The sequence below is a fragment of the Ovis aries genome, chromosome X, assembly GCF_016772045.2.
Source record: "Ovis aries strain OAR_USU_Benz2616 breed Rambouillet chromosome X, ARS-UI_Ramb_v3.0, whole genome shotgun sequence".
In the NCBI taxonomy this organism is placed as follows: domain Eukaryota; kingdom Metazoa; phylum Chordata; class Mammalia; order Artiodactyla; family Bovidae; genus Ovis; species Ovis aries.
In genome coordinates, this window is record NC_056080.1 from 71,472,847 (window position 1) to 71,500,332 (window position 27,486).

Sequence of the window (27,486 nt, forward strand, 5' to 3'; positions counted from 1 at the left end):
CAGTTCCATATGTTGCTTCTTGACCTGCATACAGGTTTCTCAAGAGGTAAGTCAGGTGGTCTGGTGTTCCTATCTCTTGAAGAATTTTCCACAGTTTATTGTGATCCACACAGTCAAAGGCTTTGGCATAGTCAATAAAGCAGAAATAGATGTTTTTCTGGAACTGTCTTGCTTTTTCCATGATCTAGTGGATGTTGGCAATTTGATCTCTGGTTCCTCTGCCATTTCTAAAATCAGCTTGAATATCTGGAAGTTCATGGTTCATATACTGCTGAAGCCTGGCTTGGAGAACTTTAAGCATCACTTTACTAGAGTGTAGGATGAGTGCAATTGTGCAGTAGTTTGAGCATTCTTTGGCATTGCCTTTCTTTGGGATTGGAATGAAAATTAACATTTTCCAGGCCTGTGGCCACTGCTGAGTTTTCCAAATTTGCTGGCATATTGAGTGCAGCACTTTCACAGCATCATCTTTCAGGATTTGAAATAGCTCAACTGGAATTCCATCCCCTCCACTAGCTTTATTCACAACGATGCTTCCTAAGACCCACTTGATTTCACAGTCCAGGATGTCTGGCTCTAGGTGAGTGATCCCATCATAGTGATTATGTTGGTCGTGAAGATTTTTTTTGTATAGTTCTTCTGTGTATTTTTGCCACCTCTTCTTAATATCTTCTGCTTCTGTTAGGTCCATTCCATTTCTGTCCTTTATTGAGTCCATCTTTGCATGAAATGTTCCCTTGCTATCTCTAATTTTCTTGAAGAGATCTCTAGTCTTTCCCATTCTGTTGTTTCCTCTCTTTCTTGCATTGATCACTGAGGAAGGCTTTCTTATCTCTCCTTGCTATTCTTTGGAACTCTTCATTCAAATGTGTATATCTTTCCTTTTCTCCTTTGCTTTTTGCTTCTCTTCTTTTCACAGCTATTTGTAAGGCTTCCTCAGACAGCCATTTTACTTATTTACATTTCTTTTTCTTGGGGATGGTCTTGATCCCTGTCTCCTGTACAATGTCATGAACCTCTGTCCATAGTTCATCAGGCACTCTATCAGATCTAGTCCCTTAAATCTATTTCTCACTTCCACTGTATAGTCATAAGGGATTTGATTTAGGTGATACCTGAATGGTCTAGTGGTTTTCTCCACTTTCTTCAATTTCAGTCTGAATCTGACAATAAGGAGTTCATGATCTGAGCCACAGTCACCTGCCAGTCTTGTGTTTGCTGACTGTGTAGAGCTTCTCCATCATTGGCTGCAAAGAATATAATCAATCTGATTTTGGTGTCAACCATTTGGTGATGTCCATGTGTAGAGTCTTCTCTTGTGTTGTTGGAAGAGGGTGTTTGCTATGACCAGTGCGTTCTCTTGGCAGAACTCTATTACCCTTTGTCCTACTTCATTCTGTAGTCCAGGGCCAAATTTGCCTGTTACTCCAGTTCTCTCTTGACTTCCTAATTTTGCATTCCAGTCCCCTATAATGAAAAGGACATCTTTTTTGGGTGTTAGTTCTAGAAGGTCTTGTAGGTCTTCATAGAACTGTTCAACTTCAGCTCCTTCAGTGTTACTCGTTGGGGCATAGATTTGGATTACTGTGATATTGAATGGCTTGCCTTGGAAATGAACAGAGATCATTCTGTTGTTTTTGAGATTGCATCCCAGTATTGCATCTTGGAATCGTTTCTTGACCATGATGGCTACTCCATTTTTTCTAAGCGATTCCTGCCCACAGTAGTAGATATAATGGTCATCTGAGTTAAATTCACCCATTCCAGTCCATCTTAGCTCACTGATTCCTAGAATGTCGATGTTCACTGTTGTCATCTCTTGTTTGACCACTTCCAATTTGCCTTGATTCGTGGACCTAACATTCCAGGTTCCTATGCAATATTGCTCTTTACATCATCAAATCTTGCTTCCATCAGCAGTCCCATACACAACTGGGTGTTGTTTTTACTTTGGCTCCATCCCTTTATTTTTTCTGGAGTTATTTCTCCACTGTTCTCCAATGGCATATTGGGCACCTACCGACCTGGGGAGTTCATCTTTCAATGTCCTATCTTTTTGCCTTTTCATATTGTTCATGGGGTTCTCAAGGCAAGAATACTGAAGTGGTTTGCCATTCCCTACTCCAGTGGCCCACATTCTGTCAGACCTCTCCACCATGACCCGTCTGTCTTGGGTGGTCCCACATGGCATGGCTTAGTTTCAATGAGTTAGACAAGGCTGTGGTCCATGTGATCACATTGGCCTGTTATCTGTGATTGTAGTTTCAGTCTGTCTGCCCTCTGATGCCCTCTCAGTACCTACCATCTTACTTGGGTTTCTCTTACCTTGGATATGGGGTATCTCTTCACGGCTGCTCCAGCAAAGTGCAGCCACTGCTCCTTACCTCAGACTTGGGTTAGCTCCTCTCTGCCACCAGCCGTGACCTCGAGCATGGGGTAGCTATTCCCTAATAATCCTTTGGATTTCTTTAAGGTAGAAGGTAAAGTATTAAACTTTTGATTTCAGTAATTTGAGTCTATCTCATTTTTTTCTTAGTGTAGCTAAAGGTTTATCAGTTTTGTTGATCCATTCAGAGAGTTGACTTTTTTGTTTAATATACTCTATTGTTTTTCTATTATTTATTTCATTTATTTCCACTGTAATCTTTACCATACCCTTCTTCCCCCTTGCTTTTGGTTTAGACTGTTCTTTTTCTACTTTCTTAAAGTGAAAGGTTAGGTTATTGACTTGAGAGCTTTCTTCCATTTTATATATGTTTATTATTTTTGGCCTGCTGTGCAGCATGCATGATGTTAGTCCTGCAACCTAGGATTGAATCCATGCCCTTTGCATTGGGAATATGAAGTCTTAACCACTGAACTACCAGTAAAGTCCCTCTTCCATTTTATATATATAGGTATTTACAAGTATAAATTTTCCTTTGAGTACTCCTTTTGCTGATTTTGTGTTTCATTTTTTCTCATATCAATTATTTTCCAATTTCCCCTATAATTTCCTTTGGTCTGTCGGTTATTTAAGACTGTTGTTTTACTTCTACATAAAATTTTCAATTCCCTCCTGTTTGCTTTCAATTTCATTCCACTACAGTGGGAGGACATACTTTGCATGATTTAATCCTTTAAATCTATTAAAACTTGTTTTATGGCTTTACATATGGTATATTCTGGAGAATATCTCATGTGTTCTTGAAAATAATGTGTATTCTGCTGTTACTAGATGGTGTTCTATATATGTCTGTTAGGTCTAATTGGAGTAGAGTGTTGCTTGAGCCTTTTGTATCTTTAATTTTCTTCCTAGTTAGTCTATTTGTTATCGAAGGTGGAGAACTGAGTCCCCAAATACTGTTTAACTATCCTTTAATTATGTCACTTTTTGCTGCATGTGTTTGGGGCTGTTGTTGGGTACACGAAGATTTATAATGATCTTCCTTAAAGACTGACCCTTTTATTATTCTAAAATATACCTTTTTTTGATAGGGTCGTTTATTTTTCTGGAGTTGAGCTGCAGAAGTTGCTTGTATATTTTTGAGATTAGTTGTTTGTCAGTTGCTTCATTAGCTATTATTTTCTCCCATTCAGAAGGCTGTCTTTTCACCTTGCTTATATTTTCCTTTGTTGTGCAGAAGCTTTTAATTTTAATTAGATCCCATTTGTTTATTTTTGCTTTTATTTCCAGCATTCTGGGAGGTGGATCATAGAGGATCCTGCTGTGATTTATGTCTGAGAGTGTTTTGCCTATGTTCTCCTCTAGGAGTTTTATAGTTTCTGATCTTACATTTAGATCTTTAATCCATTTTGAGTTTATTTTTGTGTGCGGTGTTAGAAAGTGATCTAGTTTCATTCTTTTACAAGTGGTTGACCAGTTTTCCCAGCACCACTTGTTAAAGAGATTGTCTTTACTCCATTGTATATTCTTGCCTCCTTTGTCAAAGATAAGGTGTCCATATGTGTGTGGATTTATCTCCGGGCTTTCTATTTTGTTCCATTGATCTATATGTCAAAGAACTAAATAGACATTTCTCCAAAGAAGACACACGGATGGCTAACAAACACATGAAAAGATGCTCAACATCACTCATTATTAGAGAAATGCAAATCAAAACCACAATGAGGTACCACTTCACACCAGTCAGAATGGCTGCGATCCAAAAATCTGCAAGCAATAAATGCTGGAGAGGGTGTGGAGAAAAGGGAACCCTCCTACACTGTTGGTGGGAATGCAAACTGGTACAGCCACTATGGAGAACAGTGTGGAGATTCCTTAAAAAATTGCAAATAGAACTACCTTATGACCCAGCAATCCCACTTCTGGGCATACACACCGAGGAAACCAGAATTGAAAGAGACACATGTACCCCAATGTTCATCGCAGCACTGTTTATAATAGCCAGGACATGGAAACAACCTAGATGTCCATCAGCAGATGAATGGATAAGAAAGCTGTGGTACATATACACAATGGAGTATTACTCAGCGGTTAAAAAGAATTCATTTGAATCAGTTCTGATGAGATGGATGAAACTGGAGCCGATTATACAGAGTGAAGTAAGCCAGAAAGAAAAACACCAATACAGTATACTAACACATATATATGGAATTTAGGAAGATGGCAATGACGACCCTGTATGCAAGACAGGGAAAGAGACACAGATGTGTATAACGGACTTTTGGACTCAGAGGGAGAGGGAGAGGGTGGGATGATTTGGGAGAATGACATTCTAACATGTATACTATCATGTGAATTGAATCGCCAGTCTATGTCTGACGCAGGATGCAGCATGCTTGGGGCTGGTGCATGGGGATGACCCAGAAAGATGTTATGGGGAGGGAGGTGGGAGGGGGGTTCATGTTTGGGAACGCATGTAAGAATTAAAGATTTTAAAATGTAAAAAATAAAAAACTAAAAATAAAAAAAAATAAAAAAAAATATACCTTTTTATTGCTAGTACGTTTTGTCTTAAAGTCTACTTTTGTTTATATTTACTATACCCTCTCTACTTTTTGCCACCCTTCTACTTTTCATCTATTTGTATCTTTAAATCTAAAATATCTCCTGTATACAATGTATAGTGTTTTTTTTTTAATCTAGTCCAGCATATCTACCTTTTGATTTTATTGTTTAATCCTTTCACTTCTAAGGTCACATATACAGGTGAGTTTACTTTTGCCATTTGCTTTCACTTTTTGTCTCATGACTATTTTGTTGGAAACTGGACATTTAAAACAATATATTGTAGCAACTCTGGGCTTGTTAATGTTATTTGCTTATTTGTTTAGTAATGGATTAGATGATTTTAATGAGGTCTATTTCTCCTCCCACAGTCTTAAGAGTTTAATGTTGTGCCTCAGGGAGTTCGTTTCTAGTATGCCTATAATCACTCTGGGATGACAGTGATTTCAGAAGAGATCTCTTCCTCCTTTCCTGACTGTACTCAGCTGTCAAATTCCACTAATTACAGACTGATGGTTCAATTATTTTCAACAAGGCCTATTTGCATAAATTGCTCTACAAACTAAAGGTTTTGAAGTCTGTTTGATATTTGCCCTGACCTGAAGAATTCTCATTCCCCAACTCTCTCCTGCAAACTAGCGTGCCTCCGTATTGGCCTGTCCCCCCGCCACCCCCCCCGCCCAAGTCCTGTTAATTTTTTATTTGAGTATAATTGCTTTACAATATAGTGTTAGTTTCTGTTCTACAACAACATGAATCAGCTATATGTATACATATTTCTCTCCCTCTTGAGCCTCCCATGGTCATGCTAAAATTAATCTTTTAAGTTCTTTCTTTACACTTAAAATTGTATTTCATAAGCCTTCCTTTATGAAAACAGAAACACCCTAAAGTAGCTCAGATATTTGTCTTCAAATTAATAAATTTAATCCATACAATATAAGGGTTATCAAAAATCTAATAAAATCAAGTCTCCAATGAAAGTATATTTTAGACATTAGGAAAATGCATAAAGAATATGCAAAAATTGAGAATAAACTCATAAAGACATTAGAAATCATTTAGTGATCAACTTCACCCTTGTATAGCTAAAGAAAACTGAAACCAAGAAAGAAAAGGAAATTGGCCAAAGCCACTTAGTCTCCGACAGATCTAGGGTTAAAATAGACCAATGGGAAGTGGCATGTGTAATAACAGTTAAGTATATACACAGGCTTTGGAAACAGATCTGAGTGTAAACTCTGCCATTTATTAGCTGTGTGATATTGGGCAAGTTGTTTGCTTTTCTACACCTCAAGTTTCCTCATTTGCAAAATAGGGCCAATAATACCTTCTCAATAGTGTGGAGCTCTCAAGAAATCTATCACTAATGTATCAATTCTGACATTAAAATCTTACCCATCACAAACAATCCCTTTCCAACCCACTTCCTTCAAAAAAGTAAAACTCAGGTGGAGCTTCCCCTAACTTGTTTCTGAGGCTGCAGTGCTTGAAAGGTATCGACACTTAAATCCTAAACACTTGGTGTTCAGTTGTGAAGTCTGTCTGACTCTGCAAACCTATGGACTGCAGCATGCCAGGCTCCCCTGTCCTTCACTATCTCCTGGGGTTTGCTCAAATACATGTCCATTGAGTTAGATAGTGATGCTATCTAATCCCCTCTGCTACCCCCTTCTCCTTTTGCCTTCAGTCTTTCCCAGCATCAGGGTCTTTTCCAATGAGTCAGCTATTTGCATTAGGTGGTCAAAGTATTGGAGCTTCAGCTTCAGCATCAGTCCTTCCAATAAATATTCAGGGTTGATTTCCTTTAAGATTGACTGGTTTGATCTCCTTGCAGTCCAAGGGACTCTCAAGAGTCTTCTCCAGTACCATAATTTGAAAACATCAATTCTTGGGTGCTTAGCCTTCTTTATGGTCCAACTCTCACATCTGTACATGACTACTGGAAAAAAAAAATGTATTTTGACTGGCTAGACCTTTGTCAGCAAAGTGATGTCTCTGCTTTTTAATATGCTATCTAGATTTGTCATAGCTTTCCTTCCAAGGAATAAGCATATTTTAAGTTTCATGGCTGCAGTCACTATCCACAGTGATATTGGAGCCCAAGAAAATAAAATCTGTCACTGCTTCCACTTTTCCCTCTTCTATTTTTCATGAAGTGATGGGACCAGATGCCATGATCTCAGTTTTTTAATGCTGAGTTTCAAGCCAGCTTTCTCACTCTCCTCTTCCTCCCCATCAAGAGGCTCTTAAGAGGTTCTAAAGTTACTCTTTCTGCAATTAGAGTGGTATCATCTGCATAATTTAGGTTGCTATCTTATCTGGTATCATTGGCAACCTGAATACTAGAGAATTGTATTCCTTATTAACACACCAAATCCCATTCCTCTCTCTCCTCTAGTTAAGATGATTTTAGATATTTGTAAGTTTCCCTTCAGCTTCCCTTTCTCCCCTTACCCTCCACCATAACCACAGTACCTGACTCTAGAGTCAGACTATTTCCATCAAAACACATGTTAAGCATACAAGCTAGGCCACAGAATGGTGTCCAACCACAGCACAAGGCCTCAACCCAGGTTTCTAGGTTATATTATCCTAATGCAAGCAAAGGTTATCATAGGTATACTAAGTTAGCCAAACCAGACTTGCTCTATTTAGCTAGAAAATAAATTATTCATTTTGATGCCCAAAATAAAGTAGAATTGACTTATTAGAAATTAGGCAGCAAGCCTGAATAAAATTATTTTATTTTTTACTCTCTTTCTGTTTGATTTTTACAGTAATCTTTGTTGACAGAAGAACTGAATAGTCAATCTGTTAGAAATCAACATTTTTGTTCCTTGAATGACAATGAATGGAATGTGGTTAGAAAAGGTGGCATGATGAAATATGAATGAGACCAATGTAAAATGCCATAGCAAAATGCAACTCAGGCAGTCCTAATGGCTTTTTAAAACCCACTGAAGAATCCCATTACTTAAGAATAACAAGGGGAGATCTACTATGTGACAAAGACATTAGCTCTGAGTTCTTGAAGCTTTCCCCCCAATAACCACATAAACAGAACTGTTATAAAAAATAAAATACAAAAAACTGTTCTAAAATTCAAATTAGCAGGGGTTCAAATTTAGTTTTACTATACTTATACAGCTACTTGAAACACACCAAATCATCCCTGACCCAAAGTCTTACAAAAAAATCCAAATTAAAGTGGTACAAAAGAAGGACTGGTATATGAAAGATGGGTTAAAAAATGTTTCCTTTCTGAAACAGTCTTATTTTCCCTAGACATTTTCAATTTAGGAATTTTTTTTTAATGAAGGTAAAAGAGAAGAGTGACAAATTAAATGAGTGAAACTCAGAAGTGATTCAAGGAATAAAAAAAAAAAAATGAAAACACTTAACTAACCCATGGCTTAAACCAGGAACCTTCCCATATTCTCTGAGAACTGTACTTAAAACCCATTCAAACTCCAAAGGAAAAACAAAGTCTAGGTTTTGCAGCAGGAAAGAGATCAGTGTGTAAAGTAGCGGTAACCAATAAATTTTGTATCATGCACTGAAAAGGACACTTGTATAGACTATTAGCAGAATTAATCCTTAAAATAAGATATAAGCAAATTCTTTGATTTTCCTTGGATATTACCTTTGTGTAAGTATACATAAGATATGTATTTTCCTACTTATAAATCTGATATCTTAAAAAATTTTTAGCTCCTAACTACCACCTCTCCAAAGTACTAAGAGGCGTAAAGATCGACATCTTAATGTCTCCTTTATTAAATAATCTTAGCCATAAGCAAAAAGAAATGTCACCTTCAAAGTACACACTGTATGACTTTGCAGCTTTCATTTCATGGACAATGGAAAAGAGGAAAATGGAACCAAATATTACCCCATTAATAAGATACAAAAGTTAAGACTAGAAACCTGGAAGCAGATAGTCTGGATTAATCAAGGCTTTTCTATTTATCAGCCATGTGACCTTTAGCAAATTACTAGATTTCACTGAAATTCACTTTTCTGATCTGAAAAACAGAATTTATTGATAGTGTAATTCTGGTGCTTGAGTATATACTTAAAGATGAAATTTGTAAACTCCAAAGCTCTTTTAAAAAAATCACAATGCTTGGCACATAATAAGTACTCAGTAAAGGCTGAAATTAATTAATACATGTTGACTGAATTAATAAAATGAACAAATAAGCCTGAGAAGGAATAAATCAGTCTTCTTTTAGCCACCTCTTATCATTGATATGAAGAATATAGGCTATAAACTCCTGGTGGTAAGTATCTTCTTTTATGAAGGAGATCTTCATACATATCTGGAAAAAGAATGTAACTCATTATGTCAGATTTTTTTCCAACAACTTTGACCTGAATAATTAAGCAAAGTGATAAAAGATGAATATTTTGACAATGTTGAAATGTATTTACCAGTCATATTTTTGAGGTGACTGGAGAATAGAAATATATCGCTTAATAAGTATTTTTCTATATTATGTTAACTACTCAACACAATTAACAATAAAAATGAATAGCATCCTTCAAAAGTGAAAGGCAATGTGACTATGATCAAGCATTTACTACTCCATACCATCAGACTAGACAAAATTAACACTTATGTTTTTGTATACAAGGTTCGCTCTAATTTATAAATTAAAATTTAACAAATAGGGACTTCCCTGGTGGTCCAGTGGTTAAGACTCTGCGCTCCCAATGCAGGGGCCTGGGTTTGATCCCTGGTCAGGGAACTAGATCTCACATACCTCAACTAAGATCTGGAGCAGCCAAATTAAAAATATATATATATTAACAAACAAACAATTCAGAACGACCAGTATATCATTAATGTTTTAGGTGAACAATAACCAACAGTTACAAAAAAATCCTCTAAAAAATGAGTTAATGTATAATTTGGGCTGAAATATCTCATTTTAGCATGATATTCTAAAGTTTTTCTAAAAAGCAAAGAAAAATATTAAAAAACACCTTCAGAGTGTTAATGCCTTAAATTACTTGACAGAATACACAAAATACCAAACATAAATTAACATCGTGCTATACAAATACTACTTAGAACTGTAACATGACAAAAATCAACCACAAAAGCATTCTTAAAAATGAATAAATTCCACCAAGGAATATTAGTAACCTAAATCAAGCAATTTAAAATGTTTTTATTTCTTCATATATTTACTATAAAACTTATTTTCTGAAGAACATAAAGATGCTGAGAAGGCAATCTAATAGTACATAAAGTTTACAAATTAAAGGATACTAGCTTCAAAGTTGTTTTTAAAAGTGCTCCAATGTCAAATTAAGGTTTAATTTATTAATAATTAATAAAAGTTAGAATTATCTATTAGCTGTTTTATAACTGATAGGTGAAGTAACTTTATTAAGGCAACTGACATAGCTGGCAAATACTACAGTTACAAAAATAGGAAAAAAATTTTCTTCAAAATTCAGTAAAACACTGATACCATAAAAAGTTCTTTTTTATTTAATGATATATTTGGTTTACTAACAATAAGTAGCATTAAAAAAATCCTTTTAAGTACTTATACAAAAGCCCTAAGAAAGCAACCATAAGTATACAGGCTTAAGTATCCAAAGAAAACCAACCCACAGGCTCAATACACAGGTTTTCTTTTGTGCACTTATGGAAAGTAGTTTTAAATTATCAGGGACATATAACTCAAGAATAGGGTAGAGAGCACTCTGTCTTTGACCTTTCCAACTAGGAAAAAAATGGATCCTCTGGATACTGCTATAAAATTTTGTTATAAAAAATTATTTACTTTTTCTATCTTCAAAGGGCTTCACCATTGGCTCAGAGGTAAAGAATCCACCTGCAATGCAGGAGAGGAGGGGCTCAATCCCTGGGTCAGGAAGATCCCCTGGAGAAGGAAATGGCAACCTACTCTAGTATTTTTGTCTGGGAAATCCCATGGACAGAGGTGGTGGGCTACAGTGCATGGAGTCACAGAAGAGTCTGACAAGATTTAGTGACTTAATAACAATCTTTAAAAACCTATCAGGTGAAGTCAGAAGACATCAGATCCTGTTAATAAATAATTTTTAAGGTATACTTCTGTATCTTTAAAGAGGGCTATCTTTAACCAATGAAGCAACTACACATAAATACCAAACAATGTATCTCCACTTCAATCTCCAAATATTACAAAAATGTGGACTACTCTCATAGCCATAGGATGATGCCGGAAGGCAAAGTATTTTTTTTCTAAACACCTTATTTCTTAATTCTAAATGCACAAAATACAGTGCATGTATAAAACATACAGTCCAGTCTTTAGCCAGCTCACTTACCTTGAACTGAATGGAGTTCTGACCATTGGGAAGAAAATTCTCAGCAACCGTTTAGTTGCAGAAGTGGAATATTCTTGTTAAATGAGCCTTCACTTCCTGGCTCAAAAGTTACCTCTAACCTTACTTCTCTCCCTCTTTCACATACATTGAATCAAAGCACCATTTATAATATAGTTAAGCCTCTGTGGGCAATTTTACTATAAATAAGAATGGTGGAGATTCATAAGCTCAGCTGCTACAACTTGTAAGAAGCTTTAAACACATTAGAAATTTATTCATTTCAAAGACCTCTCTCTATAAAACAAAATGTTAAATAAAGCTTTGCCGGCTGTTTTTTAATGCACCAAGCAGCCCACATTTGAAATGTTAACATAGTTATTACCTAAAAATGACCCAAAGAATATCTGAAACAACTAAGGAAAAAAAAAAAAACCCTTAATTTTCTTTGATAGAAGGAAGCACCCTAGTTTCTTAGACTAAAATAATAACAATAAAATACTATATGACAAGAAATAAGAAAGGAAAGGCCTAAGAGTTACATGTTACAGTCTTTGAAGCTGGATAATGGAAAGGTAACTCCATATTTCTTTTTTCTTGTTAATTTATCTCCAGTATCTGAGTTGAAGCACAAAGCAGCAAGAGTGCAACTGATTCCAAACAACTTGGAATTTTATTGTAAACATCCCATAAAGAATGGCAACAAATTATTCCAGTTTTTTTCTTCGAAGATAATTGCTTATAATGACTAATAACTGCCAAACAAAACATCTTTTATAAACCAAGCCAGTTTAGTTTACCTTTCTTTACTGAATTTTAGTTTAATGGACATTTTGCCCATATACAACATCACATCAACTATTAACTGAAAGATTTTCCACCTTAAAATTTACGGATACTAAGAACAAACATAAGGTACAATTTTGTTAATACTTTGTTAGGAATTACAAAAGACAAGGATGATAAGTTACAGGACAAAGAAATAAATTACTGATTGCCATCACCACAGTATTGTTTAAAGAATTAACATTTGTAGTACTGCCTAATATGTATCTGGTGACACATGTAAACCACATTTCCCAAGTGGGTTTCTAAATATTCTTGTATGTGATTTCAAAAGTCAATTACCAATGGCAATTTTAATATGTATCAATAGTTTTATTTTTTAGAAAATACTTACAATGCTTTTATGTCAAAGTATCATATTCTAAATTTAATTAAGATAGGTCTAAGAATAACAAATGGGCACACATATAAATAAACAAACACATCTTAACTCTAAACTGCAGGGCCTTTCTACTGTACTTCTCCCATCAATGAATCATAAATTGCCAGTTTTGTCGAAGTTTGCTAAATTAGGTACAGTCTTCATTGAAGAAAGAGAAATGAAGGTAAGAGCAAGCAGGAGAGAAATGATGGAATAGGAAATAAGGATAAGACTATATGAGAAATAAGTGTCAAGAAATTTGAGGACAATACATATTATACAAAATACAGCACCATAAATATAATTTAACTTCATAATTAAAATTTAATCAAAACTTGTTAAATTTGGGAAAATGATCTTTGAATATTCTACTTTCAATAACTTTCATAAAGCCTCACGTAACACAAAAATGTTGGGGATGGAATTAACATTTAAAACAATGAACTTTAAATGTTAAAAGTTCCATTTCTTCCCCCAGAAGTAATTATTTATTTCCCAACTCAAAATGTTGGTTATTGTTTAAAAGGCAGGATATCAAAGCATACTGAAAATTATCTAGTAAAGTCTCCCTTCTGTGGATGTGAAAATCCCAACTTAAAGAAAATGCCAACTTTAAACATAAGTACCAGTTGATAAATGTGCATAAAATAATTCCCGAGATATAAAAGCAAGTAATAGATGTTTAATTTTATCACTACAAGATACAAATTTTGAAAAATTCTCCAAAAAGTTTTTATCAAAAGTTAGAAGTGGCATACACATCTTTCTATTTCAATCATTCTGTTATTATTATCTGATGACAATCTAGGATAACAACGAAAGCAATAACAAAGATAAATCACTCAAATTTACTTTAAAATATTGGAAGGCTGAGTTAGATATCTGAGCACACAGTTGTGCAGAATAAGATTTAATAATTTTACTCAGTTTCCTAGCCTCTGGGTGAAACAAAGTGCTGTATGGAAGAATTCGAGCACAAGCCTGATCTCTGGGAAAGGAAACGGACAAAGAAACACATGAAAGAAGGGCAAATTAAATTTTAAAAACAGGGCATATGTACACAACAAAACCTAGATTGTTTATCTAGAAGGCATAATGATATGGATAATCAAGCAGTATATATACAGGGTAAGTGCTTTACAACAGAAGCAATGAATTGGTAGACAGTGAATACAGCTGTCTTCCATATCAACTTTTTTTTTTTAATGTCTGAGATAAAACATGTTAAGTTGAGGGAAAAAAATCTATAGATCTGTGCACGCACACACAAGTGCATGCGTGCATGCACACACACACAAATTTAGTCATTACACTAAGAGGCCAGTGAATGTTTTAGAGAGCATCCTGTTGCTGGAAGAGATACACACAGCAAGCCATAGAAGCAACACAATCTGTTTCATAAACAGATACACATGCTAGAATCTTAAAGCTGGGAATTTAAACATTATTAGCATTCATGAGAAATATTACAATTCATTGACTATTAATATCTAGAACGGGAATAGGCTTTTACATGTATATGCTCTCATGGACCTAAATGTAACTTTTTTCTTAGAAATTCATTTAAAATTTAGACTTTTTTTTTTTTTTCAAATTTCTTAGCTCATTTCCTACTTGCTTTGCTATGGCTAAACCCAGATCTTATTTAGGTTTAAAGAACCTCTAAAAAATTAAAGTGATAAAATATCAATGCAATACAAATTACAACACATTCACAAGAGGTGATATTACAAAAAAAAAAAAAAGGCAAAGTATAAATTGGGGGGTGGGAATCCAGATATAAAGGTAAAAACACTGTCTTCCAAACTTTTATTTTTACACTTATTAAAATAATTGCATGCAAACAGAAAATTATCTGTTTTGTAGTAAGTGAAAACTATGCTCATCTAACATACCCTGGCGACTAACTTTTTACATCCTAATAACTGAAATCAACATTACAGCAAAATGCTGTTCACTAGTATTTTCACAGTATCTCACTACATATAAAATATTCTTTAAAATGTCTTCACCCTTTTTATTCTAATTATCTAAACCTAGAAAATCTTGACATTTGGGAAATAAATGTGCCATTTTTATTTTTCAAAATAAATTATAAATAAAGCTTGAGATAGCTAAATCACACAAATGGCAATTCTTCTACATTTCAAGAGGTCAGCTCTTCATAGAAGAATGTCAAAAAAATTTTTCACACTACAACGATATACATGATACACATTTGGATATATCCATGAATTTAAGTAACTATGTTACTTTGAATAGGGTAGGCCAAAGTGTTATCAATTCCAGGAAAACACAGGCACAAATTTAGTCTAAATGTCCAAGATATGAATAACTAAAATAGTACATTTTATAAAAAATCAAATGCAGAGTTTTAAACATGAATGTTTTAAAATCTATATTATGGGTTAAAAGTGGCAGCTGAGTTACAACCAGAAGTAATTTTGGTTTAGTGAAAAGTAGACTACAACAACCAAAAATAAACTTGATCTACTGTCAGGAAATAGAAATTAGTTCCATTAATAATTCACAATACTTTCTTAAAGCCTGAACATCATTTCTACTGCAAGTGAAAATTGCTTAAAGATGTTAGTCCAAGAAAAACCCCCACCCAACCCAACCAAAAAAGCAATGCTATGTGTGTACTCCTTCCTCTGCACTTAAGGATTTTCAGATGCATGAAATGATTGAAAACATGAGACAAATACATTAGCTTAAGAAATATCCTGGGATTACTAAGCATATATTAAGAAGTTCCTTTTATTTCATAAGTCTGATCTATGGGCAAATTAGTTGTTACAAAAACAGAGATCAATATTATTCTTACCTCAAAAATCTAGGTATCTAATGAATTAGCAAATTTGCAATCTCTCAAATTTGAGGAGTAAAATTGATCTTGGAACTCAAGCTCACTTATGGAACCAATGTGCACTCTACTGCTGTAAACAAGACCATAGGGTTTATTTTTAATCTATAAAATAATGACTCAAAATATCAGTGTGCAGTGCAACCAGGTTCTATTCTGAAAGATTAACAGAAGAACCCTTTGGAATGGTATGAGCTGAACCTACATTGATTCAAAATATTAGCTAGCTAAAACATTTTAACTCAAACTAGGTGCTGTGCTACAGTTACAAATTTAATATCAGTCACTCACAGCTGTTACTAAATAGCAAGTGGTAGCAGGGATATATAAGCAGTAGATCAAGTCTACTTACACAAATATGCTCTAAGAAAAGCCTAATAAGGTAGAGCTTATGATACTTGAAAAAATTTAATTGCAACTATTCATTTGAGAGCCAATACAATTATCAACAACCTCTCAGCTTATAACTTATGAGTATTCATTCCTACCAAGCTTGTTCTATTTCTCCTTAGTTAGTAATGAATAACAGCATCTATTTTTCTTAATGTTTCCAGTAGTTGTAGTTAATAGAGGTAGCTGAGCTACTATTCAGTTATTCTTTGTGGATGAGGATTTTTCAAATGTTTAAGTTATTCTTTAAGCTACACAAGTTCTATTAATGCAATAAAATATAACAGAAAAAAGAAAAAGGATGCAAGAAACTTTTGCATTTGGCACCTTGTCTAGATTGATACCTCAAGTATTCTTTTTTAATAAAGTTAATGCACACATCAGGACACACCACAAAGATCTGCTACATATTTACAAGGCACCAACCCTTTCTCACCTTTAACATGAATTAAGCAAATCAATGAAAAGCATATTAAGAACCCTCCCACCCCCCAAAAATAACTGTAGTATAAATATATACTTCAGTTCAGTACAATTCATGAAAGTTTGGCCTGGGAAGAGTAAAATAATCCAGATCGTTCTTACAATATAGAAACTGTAAACATTTAATAGCTGCCTTTAGGATTGGTGTATTGTGCAAAAGTTATTATTACTGGTACAAGAATCAAAATGGCAAAAACAAACTATATAAAACTCTGTAAGAAGGTGCTATACTTCTGTGATACAAAAGCAAAAGAGGGATATTCCATTTAGATAAAAATGTCATGCTACTCTTAAGAAGCTGAATGCTCCCTTAATGTAGTAAATCTGTAGTGTGTCTGTGGTTTGTGTGTGTGTGTGTGTGTAGAATTTTTTTTTTTAATTTAAGGCCTAATGAGTAAGGCTTGTTTGAACAAATGAAGTGTGGAGATCAAAAGTCTTGAAACAAATGTATACTGGCATAATGGAAAAGCACCAATGTGAAAGGAAGCAGAAGTCCCCACACAACTTGCTTTGTAGATTTCCTGGTAAATTCCCTGCAGTAGAAGGCCATTGAATTTTTAAAATTATTTTAAATTTATTAACTGCTAATAATTCCATCCCATGAGATGGCTAACCCTGGCTTTTTCTGTCATTTTACGCACTCTGCCTGATCTGGATGTACCAAGATTCAGAGGATCTTCAGTGGACACAAAATTGTCATTATCAGAATCATCATTATATAAAACAGTCCTCCTGCCTTGGTTTCTTGTTTTAATTCGAGGCAGTCTACTGAAGCGTCCTGAAAACATAGTATCAAATTCATCATCTGTAATACGTGCACGTTTGGCTCTGGTGGCTCCTCTAGAAGCACCTCTTCCTCCTCTCCCTCTTCCTCTCCCTCTCCCACCACCTCCACCTCTTCCTCGACTGCCTCGTCCCCTGCCTCCTCTTCCTCTGCCTCCTCTACTCCATCTACCCCATCTGCCCCATCTGCCCCTTCCTCCCGTGCCTCTCGTTTTCCAGTTTCTTTTTCCATTGGCATATTGCTTTCTGAGTTTTCTTTTAGGCCTAGTTTGTATGAATTTGCTATAATCATGGTCTCCATCTACATAATCTTGATCTGTTCTGGAAGTTGATTCAGAGTCAGAATCAGAACCACAGGTACTTTCAGAACTTAAACTGGATTCTAACTCTCCACTCTCTGAGCAGGATAAATGTGATTTCTCTTTTGTTTCTTTTTTCTCTTTCTCTTCTCTTCCCATGATTTCATCTTCTTCTGATGCACTAAGTAGTTTTCTCTTGATTCCTGTCCGGGGCTCTCTGCCATCACCATTTGTAAGGGGTCCATCAAGGGAGTGATCTAAATCAAGATGAATAATTTTTTAAAGTTAAGCTTTGACACTGATAAGATGATTATTTAGCTTCAAAAGTAAAGAAACAACCTATCAAAAAATATTTGGTGCCCAAATATAAATGGGGTAAAACCATACAGAGTGTTGGAGTATGAATTTAAATCTGTTTGAAATGGAAGATGTTGTTTAGATGCTAAGTGATGTTTGACTCATTTACAACCCTGTGGACTGCAGCCTGACAGGCTCCTCTGTCAATGGGATTTCCCAAGCAAGAATATTGGAGTGAGTTGCAATTTCCTCCTCCAGAGGATCTTCCTAACCCAGGGATTGAACCCACATCTCTTGCATTAGTAGGCAGATTCTTTATCACTAAGCCACCAGGGAAGCTCCTGAAATGGAAGACATTAAGGTTTTTATTTTTGTCTGACTAATTTTTGCAGGGATGAAGGGACTGTGTAGGGATGATGGGGGATGAAAAAGCTAGGCAAAAATGTAAGGGCTTCAACTCTAGGAGGGAACATGGGCACGTGTTTAGAATAATTTTATGCATTCATTCAACAATTATTACTGACTACTTACTATCAACTAGGCATTGTTTGGACACTGGAATATGGCAATGATGAGACAAAGTATTTGCTCCTTGAATTTATATTTTAGTGTGGAAACCCTGATAGACAATGAAGCAGACAAATAAATAATTTCAAGTACTAAAGTGGGTTATAAAGAAAACAAAAAGTGGGTAAAGAAAAGAGTGTGAATGTATGTATAACAGCTAGGGAAGATTTTTTGGCTGAGGCAGTATTTGAGAAAAAAACTGAATGAGGTGGTATCTGGACTTCCACTGGAGGAGACAGAAACCAGTAAAATTAAGAGTAGAAGAGAAAAATAGGAAATGAGTTGGAGATAACAGCCAATGTAGAATTTTAAAGCTAGAGAATGACAGCATTCAATTTACATTAAAAGAGTGCTATGGTTGCTGTCATCTGAGTTAATATTAGCCATTCCAGTTCATTTTAGTTATCTGATTCCTAAAATGTCAACGTTCACTCTTGCCATCTCCTGTTTGACCACTTCCAATTTGCCTTGATTCATGGACTTAACATTCCAGGTTCCTATGCAGTACTGCTCTTTATAGCATCAGACTGTGCTTCCATCACCAATCACATCCACAACTGGGTGTTGTTTTTGCTTTGGCTCCATCTCTTAATTCTTCCTGGAATTACTTCTCCACTGATCTCCAGTAGCATATTGGGGACCTACCAACCTGGGGAGTTCATCTTTCAGTGTCCTATCTTTTTGCCTTTCATACTATTCATGGGGTTCTCAAGGAAAGAATATGGAAGTGGTTTGCCACTCCCTCTGAAGTGGACCATATTTTGTCAGAACTCTCCACCATGACCCATCTGTTCTGAGTGGCCCTACACAGCATGGCTCATAGTTTCATTGAGTTAGACAAGGCTGTGGTCCATGTGATTAGATTGGTTAATTTTCTGTGATTGAAGGCAAAAATCCCTTAGAAGAAATGGAGTAGACATCATAGTCAACAAAAGAGTCCACAATGCAGTAGTACTTGGATGCAATCTCAAAAACATAATGCTCTCTCTTCATTTTCAAGCCAAGCCATTCAATTTCACGGTAATCCAAATCTATGCCCTGACCAGTAATGCTGAAGAAGCTGAAGTTGAATGGTTCTATGAAGACCCACAAGGCCTTCTAGAAGTAACACCCAAAAAAGATGTCCTTTTCATTATAGGGGACTGGAATGCAAAAGTAGGAAGTCAAGAAACATCTGGAGTAACAGGCAAATTTGGCCTTGGGATACAGAATGAAGTAGGGCAAAGGTTAATAGAGTTTTACCAAGAGGACACACTGGTCATAGCAAACATCCTCTTCCAGCAACACAAGAGAAGACTCTACACGTGGACATCACTGGAGGGTCAACACCAAAATCAGATTGATTATATTATTTGCAGCCAATGATGGAGCAGCTCTCTACAGTCAGCAAAAAATAGACCAGGAGCTGACTATAGCTCAGATCATGAACTCCTTATTGCCAAATTCAGACTTAAATTGAAGAAAGTAGGGAAAACCACTAGACCATTCAGGTATGGCCTAAATCAAATTCCTAACAATTATACAGTGGAAGTGAGAAATAGATTTACAGGACTAGATCTGGTAGAGTGCCTGATGAACTATGGATAGAGGTTCATGACACAGTACAGGAGACAGGGCTCAAGGCCATCCACAAGAAAAAGAAAAGCAAAAAAGCAAAATGGCTGTCTGAGAAGGCCTTAAAAATAACTGTGAAAAGAAGAGAAGCAAAAAGCAAAGGGGAAAAGGAAAGATATACCCATATGAATGCAGAGTTCCAAAGAATAGCAAGGAGAGATAAGAAAGCCTTCCTCAGTGATCAATGCAAAGAAATAGAGGCAAACAATAGACTGGAAAGACTAGAGATCTCTTCAAGAAAATTAGAGATACCAAGAGAATATTTCATACAAAGATGGACCTAATAAAGGACAGAAATGGTATGGATATAACAGAAGCAGAAGATATTAAGAAGAGGTGGCAAGAATTCACAGAAGAACTGTACAAAAAAGATCTTCATAAACCAGATAATCACAATGGTGTGATCATGCACCTAGAGCCAGACATCCTGGAATGTGAAGTCAAATGGGCCTTACAAAGCATCACTATGATCAAAGCTAGTGGAGTTGATGGAATTCCAATTGACCTATCTGAAATCCTAAAAGATGATGCTGTGAAAGTGCTGCACTCAATATGCCAACAAATTTGGAAAACTCAGCAGTGGCCACAGGACTGGAAAAGGTCGGCTTTCATTCCAACCCCTAAGAAAGGCAACACCAATAAATGCTCAATCTACCGCACAATTGCACTCATCTCACATGCTAGTAAAGTAATACCCAAATTCTCCAAGCCAGGCTTCAATAATACATGAACTGTGAATTTCCAAATGTTCAAGCTGGTGTTACAAAATGCAGAGGAACCAGAGATCAATCAAATTGCTAACATCTGTTGGATTATCAAAAAAGCAAGAGAGTTCCAGAAAAACATCTTCTGCTCTATTGACTATGCCAAAGTGACCGTGTGGTTCACAAGAAACTATGGAAAATTCTTCAAGAGATGGGAATACCAGACGACCTGACCTGCTTCTTGAGAAATCTGTATGCAGGTCAGGAAGCAACAGTTAGAACTAGACATGGAACAACAGATTTTTCTAACAGGAAAAGGAGTATGTCAAGGCTGTATATTGTCACCCTGCTTATTTAACTTCTATGCAGAGTACATCATGAGAAACACTGGGCTGGAAGAAACACAAGCTGGAATCAAGATGGCCAGGAGAAATAACAATAACCTCAGATATGCAGATGACACCACCCTTATGGCAGAAAGCGAAGAAGAACTAAAGAGCCTCTTGATGAAAGTGAAAGAGGAGAGTGAAAAAGGTGGCGTAAAGCTTAACATTCAGAAAACCAAGATCATGGCATCTGGTCCCATCACTTCATGGGAAATAGATGGGAAAACAGTGGAAACAGTGACAGACTTTATTTTGGGGGGCTCCAACACCAATGCAGATGGTGACTGCAGCCATGAAATTAAAAGACGCTTACTCCTTGGGAGCAAAATTATGACCAACCTAGACAGCATATTAAAAAGTGGAGACATTACTTTGCCAACAAAGTTTCATCTAGTGAAGGCTATGGTTTTTCCAGTAGTCATGTATGAATGTGAGAGTTGGACTATAAAGAAAGCTGAGTGCTAAAGAATTGATGTTTTTGAACTATGGTGTTTTAGAACACTCTTGAGTCCCTGAACTGCAAGGAGATCCAACCAGTCCATCCTAAAGGAAATCAGTCCTGAATATTCATTAGAAGGACTGATGTTGAGGCTGAAACTCCAATACTTTGGCCACCTGATGCGAAGAACTGACTCATTTGAAAAGACCCTGATGCTGGGAAAGATTGAAGGCGGGAGGAGAAGGAGACGACAAGAGGATGAGATGGTTGGATGGGTCACTGACTCAATGGACATGAGTTTGGGTAAATTCCGGGAGTTGGTGATGGACAGGGAGGCCTGGCGTGCTGCAGTCCATGGGGTTGCAAAGAGTCGGACATGACTGAGTGACTGAACTGAACTGAACTGAGGGTTGCTGTGCTATGGCAAATAGATGTGGAAACAATGGAAACAGTGACAGACTTTATTTTCTTGGCCTGCAAAATCACTGCAGGTTGTGACTGCAGCCATGAAATTAAAAGACACTTGCTCCTTGGAAGGAAAGCTATGACTAACCTGCTGCTGCTGCTGCTGCTGCTAAGTCGCTTCAGTCGTGTCCGACTCTGTGCGACCCCATAGACGGCAGCCCACCAGGCTCCCCCGTCCCTGGGATTCTCCAGGCAAGAACACTGGAGTGGGTTGCCATTTCCTTCTCCAATGCATGAAAGTGAAAACTGAAAGTGAAGTTGCTCAGTCGTGTCCAACTCTTAGCGACCCCATGGATTGTAGCCCACCAGGCTCCTTCGTCCATGGGATTTCCCAGGCAAGAGTACTGGAATGGGGTGCCACTGCCTTCTCTGATGACTAACCTAGACAGCATATTAAAAAGCAGAGACATTACTTTGCTGACAAAGGTCCATCTAGTCAAAGCTACGGTTTTTCCAGTAGTCATGTATGGATATGAGACTTAAATCATAAAGAAGGTTGAGTGCCTCAAAATCAATGCCTTTGAACTGTAGTGTTGGAGAAGACTTAGACAGCAAGTATATCAAACCAGTCAATTCTAAAGGCAATCAACCCTGGAATATTCAATGGAAGGACTGATACTTAAACTGAAATTCCATTACTGTGTCCATCTGTTTTCAAGAGCCAGCTCTTTAGAAAAGAGCCTGATGCTGGGAAAGACTGAAGGCTGGAGGAGAAGAGGATGACAGAGGATGAGCTGGTTGGATGGCATCATTACTGAGTCAATGGACATGAGTTTGAGCAATCTCCAGGAGATGATGAAGGACAGGGAAGCCTGGCATTCTGCAGTCCATGGGATCGCAAAGGGTTGGACATGACTGCTTGACTGAACACTGATGGCTGTTGTTCAGAGAACAGAACAGAGAAGGGGCAAGACTGGAAGCATAGATCAAGTGACAGTACACTGTAATAGACATGTTATGTAAGATATTATGAGAGATTTACCAATTGAGGTGATGAGAAGTGACTGGATTTACATATTTCCTTCTGGAGGAGCTATCAGAACCAACATTTATAGTTCAAACTGACAGGAATTGTTGACTGTCTGGATATGAAGTGTTAATCAAAAAGGAAAGTCAACTCCAAGGTTTTATGTATGGCCTGAATAACTTGGTGGATGCTGGAGATATTTTGCTTGGTTAGAGAACAATGAAGGAGAATAGGTTTGGGCAAGCTGTTGAAAAAAAAAATAGAGATTGCAGATTTAAATACTACTAGAAATCTTAAAGCATTTTAAGAAGAAAAAGAAAATCAGGTGGATATAGCAGTCTAGAAATAGAGCAGACCTGAATAGAGCTGGAGATATAGTTTTGGAAATTTTCAGTAAAGAAGTAACATTTATGGTGAAAAGAACTGAGAAAGCTCATTGAGAGAGCAAGAAGGTAGCTGAGGACTGAGACTTGGTATATTCCAACATTTAAAAATAAAAAATATTTGGCAAAGATAAGCAGGGTAGGAGGAAAACAGGAGTGGACTGGAAAAACTGGAGAGAACAAAGAGCAGGGTTATATGGTAATCATAATTACAAGATTGGTATAAGTGTTATGGACTGAATTTTGTGTGCCCTCCCACCTTTGCCAAATACATATGTTGAAGCTCTAGCCCCCAATATGACTGTATTTTGAGACAGGGCCCTTATAGAAATAATTAAAATTAAAAGAAATCATAAGGGTAGATGGGCCCTAATGCACCAGGACTGGCATCCTTAGAAGAGAAAGACACACCAGTGCTTTCTGGCTCTCCCTGACTGTGTATATAGAGAAAAAGCCACATGAGGACACAGGGAGAAGGTAGCCATCAGCATGTGAGGAAGAAAGTCCTGCTGGCACCTTGATCTTGGATTTTGGGCTTTCAGAACTGTGAGAAAATAATGTCTATTGCAGATTTATGAAAAGGTGCACAACATCTCTAATCATCAGGGCAATGCAAATCAAAAGCACAATCAGGTATCAGTTCACAGCTGTTAGGATGGCTAATATTGAAAAGATAAAGACTGGCAGTGGTTAAGACTACACACTTCCAATGCAGGGGGTGTAGTTTCAATTCCTGGTTGGGGAACTAAGAACCCACATGTTGCACAGCACAGCCAAAAATTTCGAAAAACTAAACAATAAAATACAAAATTGAAAAAAAAAGATAAGTGTTAGGGAGGATAAAGAGAAAAGGGAACCCTTGCACACTGTTGGAAAGAAAGTAAATCAGTACAGCCATTATGGAAATCAGTACAGATGTTCCCTAAAACAGAACTACCATTTGATTCAGCAATCCTACTTCTGGGCATATATCCAAAGAAACAGAAATCAGGATCTTGAAGATGTCTGTATTCCCATGTTCAATATAGCAGTATTCATAAGAGGCAAGACATGGAAACAGCCTATCTTCCTACAGATGAATGGATAAAAGAAAGGAATCCTGCCATTTACAACATGCATGGAACTGGAAGACATTAGGCTAAGCAAAATAAGCAATATACAGAAAAAGAAATATTGCACAATATCACTTATATGTGTAATTTAAAAGAGTCATACTCATAGAGGCAAAGAGTAGGATGGTGGCTACCAGGAGCTGGAGGGAGGAAAAATGTGGAGGTGTTGGTAAAAGGGTACAGATTGTTATTCTGGATGAATAAATTCTGGGTATCAAATATACAGCATGGTGACAACAGTTAATACTGTATTGTATACCTGAAATTCACTAAGAGGCTACACTTTAAATCTTCTACACACACACACACACACACACACACAGTGGCTATGTAGAGGTGATGGATAATGTTAGCTTAACTCTGGTGGCCATTTCTCAGTGCATATGTATATTTAACAAAATATCAAGTGGTACACTTTAAACATACAATTTTTAAATGTCAATGGTATCTCAATAAACCTGCTAAAAAATGAGTATCTGTTGTTTAAGCTACCCAGTCTGTAGTATCTCATTGTGATCACTCATGTTGACTACTAGACTAGGTGAAAAACTATGGGGATAGCAATATGAACTATAGACAAGAGATTTAAGTGATATTAAAAAGTTGTAGAATTTAGAAAACTTAGAAAGTGACACTTATGAGGGATAAAAGGTGAGTCAAAGAACATTGTAAAATTTTAAGCAGGATGACTCAGAAGATGACGGTGTCATTAAAATAGTGAGTGCAGAGAAAGAAGCACACTTGAAACAGAAAAATGGATGCTAAGCACACAAGAGAAACTTTTTTTAGGAAGTACTATAAATTATAATATAATTATACAAATTATATTAAATTTGATAGAACAAACAGATGTTAGGGCTAGATACATGAATTTGGAGTCATTAACATAAAGACCAGAGAAGGCAATGGCACCCCACTCCAGTACTCTTGCCTGGAAAATCCCATGGATGGAGGAGTCTGATAGGCTGCAGACTGTGGGGTCGCTAAGAGTCGGACATGACTGAGTGACTTCACTTTCACTTTTCACTTTCATGCACTGGAGAAGGAAATGGCAACCTACTCCAGTGTTCTTGGCTGGAGAATCCCAGGGAAGGGGTAGCCTGGTGGGCTGCCGTCTATGGGGTTGCACAGAGTCAGATATGACTGAAGCGACTTAGCAGCAGCATAAAGATGACTGATGTAGTTATTAGATTTCTTTATTTGTAGAAGACAAAAAAAAGTGAGAAACTGCAAATAGGAGGCATGAAGAGCCAAAGAATAGACAAAATATAGAAATATAGGCAAAACAGAGATATACAATCATTAGAGCATAGAAGCCAAGCAGTGGATTTCCTAGAGCAGGTAGTCAATAGCATGCAAAGACATAGAGAGATTGAGGAAGTGGGGTACTAAGAAAAGGACACTGGTTGGTCACTGAAGATTACTGGTGATTCTGAGGAGAATAGTTTTTGGGGAGTGGTGGCAGCAGAGGTCAGACTACAAAGGATAAAGGGATGTTTAGATGGAAAGAAAGAGTAGAAGCTATTCTTTCTAAAAGTTTGACAGTGAAGGAAAGGGCAAAAAGAGAAGTGGCAATGAATATAAAATGTATAGCAGGATCAAAGGTAAAGGTAAAGATATAGACTGGGGAAAATGAAGGCACTAATTATTTTAAAGTAATCAGATGCTTCAATATTTGTAATATAACATAAAATGTAATTTTAGAATATATATTTTTAATTTACTTAATAATTTAATACTAATAAACAACTTAACCTTTCATTAAAATTTATATAAATTAGAATGTATATATTCTAAAAAAAGATATTTGTAAAAGTATATTAATCATTCTTCCAAACTTCAGATGACTACATCAGAACTTCCTTTGAACATGGTCAGGGTCTACAACATAAAGCTTGCATAATGTTCAGTATTTATAACTGATGCCCCCAGACATGGTCCAAACTGGATGTACATGATAATGAATTATTAGGTCAGTGATTTCCTTTTTAGCAATGAAAATTATTCTTCAAATGAAAGTTATATGAAAGCCCATCACATGAAATAAAAATAAAAAGAGTTGTTCTGGTTGAAAGGAGAAAGTTCTTCTGCGACTTTCTGAAATACCTCTGTGGATTACCAAGAAATAGGTAGAGCACTCTGAAAACCCCTGAATTATTGAGACAGCAGGCCCCGGAGAAAGAGAATATCTGAGTTATATAGCTGGAAAACAAAAAGAAGGTTCCAAAAGTGGGTGTTGACTGAAAGAAGGCTCATTTTTTGACATAATCCCTTTGTAAAATACGGGTAGCCCTTAGAAATATTAGGCCTATTTAAAGATGATACTGAATTTTTTTTCCTTTTTTCTTAATGTGGTTTAATAAAATGAACAATCTTAAATACATCAAAAAGTCTGGGTTTTATATGCTCAGGGAAAGATCACTTTATTTAGTTTGTCTTCCCTACTCATTTTAAATTTTATTTTAAAAGACTAAGATATGTTTGGAAATGTGCATATGAAATCCTATCTGACTCAAATTTGACAGTATTGAAATCCTCATTAATTTTAAGGATATGCTAATTTTTACTACCTAAATATATCAGCTTTTAAAGGGTTTGCCATAAAGGAACAAAGAATAAATGCCCTGTTCATATTTATTTCTTACCTTGCTTAATTGGTAAAACTCTATTTCGAAATGATTTGGCTTTCCCTGGGTCATGGCTATTTCCACTTCGGTTATATCCACTGAAGCTCGATGAAGAAAATGGCCCATCTGGTTCATCATCAAGTAAATACAGTGAAAGCCCTTCAGCAGCATCTGAAACTTAATATTTAAAAAAAGACTATAATGTTAACATAATTATGCTTTCATAAAAACTAAAAAGGCTGCTTTTAAAACTATAGCTCACTCAGTTATTTCACTCTAACATCAAAATTACAAGTTGATTGAAGAAAAAATATGAATATTTTGAGAACAAACGGTTTATTACATCATTAAATTTTCAGGCTCCACCCATCAACACAAAATTGGATTAAGGATTTACTAAGCATGGCCCCTCACATCAGAACAAGATACAGTTTCTCCTTCAGTCAGTCTCTCCCATCAGGAAGCTTCCATAAGCTTCTTATCATTCTCCATCAGAGGGCAGACAGACTGAAAACCACAATCACAGAAAACTAACCAATCTAATACATGGACCACAGCCTTGTTTAACTCAATCAAACTATGAGCCATGCCATGTACGGCCACCCAAGACGGACGG

The 27,486-nt window shown here is 36.3% G+C and overlaps 1 protein-coding gene and 1 non-coding gene across 5 annotated transcripts in view; one reads left to right on the forward strand and one right to left on the reverse strand.

Moving 5' to 3' along the window:
• Positions 1–8,709: 8,709 nt before the first annotated feature.
• Positions 8,710–27,486, reverse strand: part of BRWD3 (bromodomain and WD repeat domain containing 3) — a 163,616-nt gene continuing 144,839 nt past the window's right edge. For 3 of the 4 annotated variants that reach the window (XM_004022220.5, XM_042242416.1, XM_042242417.2), the window contains 2 exons: positions 26,889–27,047; positions 11,936–17,566 (listed from right to left, as the gene is read on the reverse strand). In XM_004022220.5, coding sequence (XP_004022269.1) covers positions 16,812–17,566; positions 26,889–27,047 — 914 coding nt within the window. In that variant the 3' untranslated portion in view covers positions 11,936–16,811. Of the gene's footprint in view, positions 9,277–11,935; positions 17,567–26,888; positions 27,048–27,486 lie in introns of those variants that run through there. The other variant, XM_042242418.2, reaches the window with a different exon arrangement.
• On the forward strand, positions 9,634–9,705 carry TRNAG-CCC (transfer RNA glycine (anticodon CCC)). The gene has a single exon. It is a non-coding gene; the product is annotated as a tRNA-Gly (tRNA).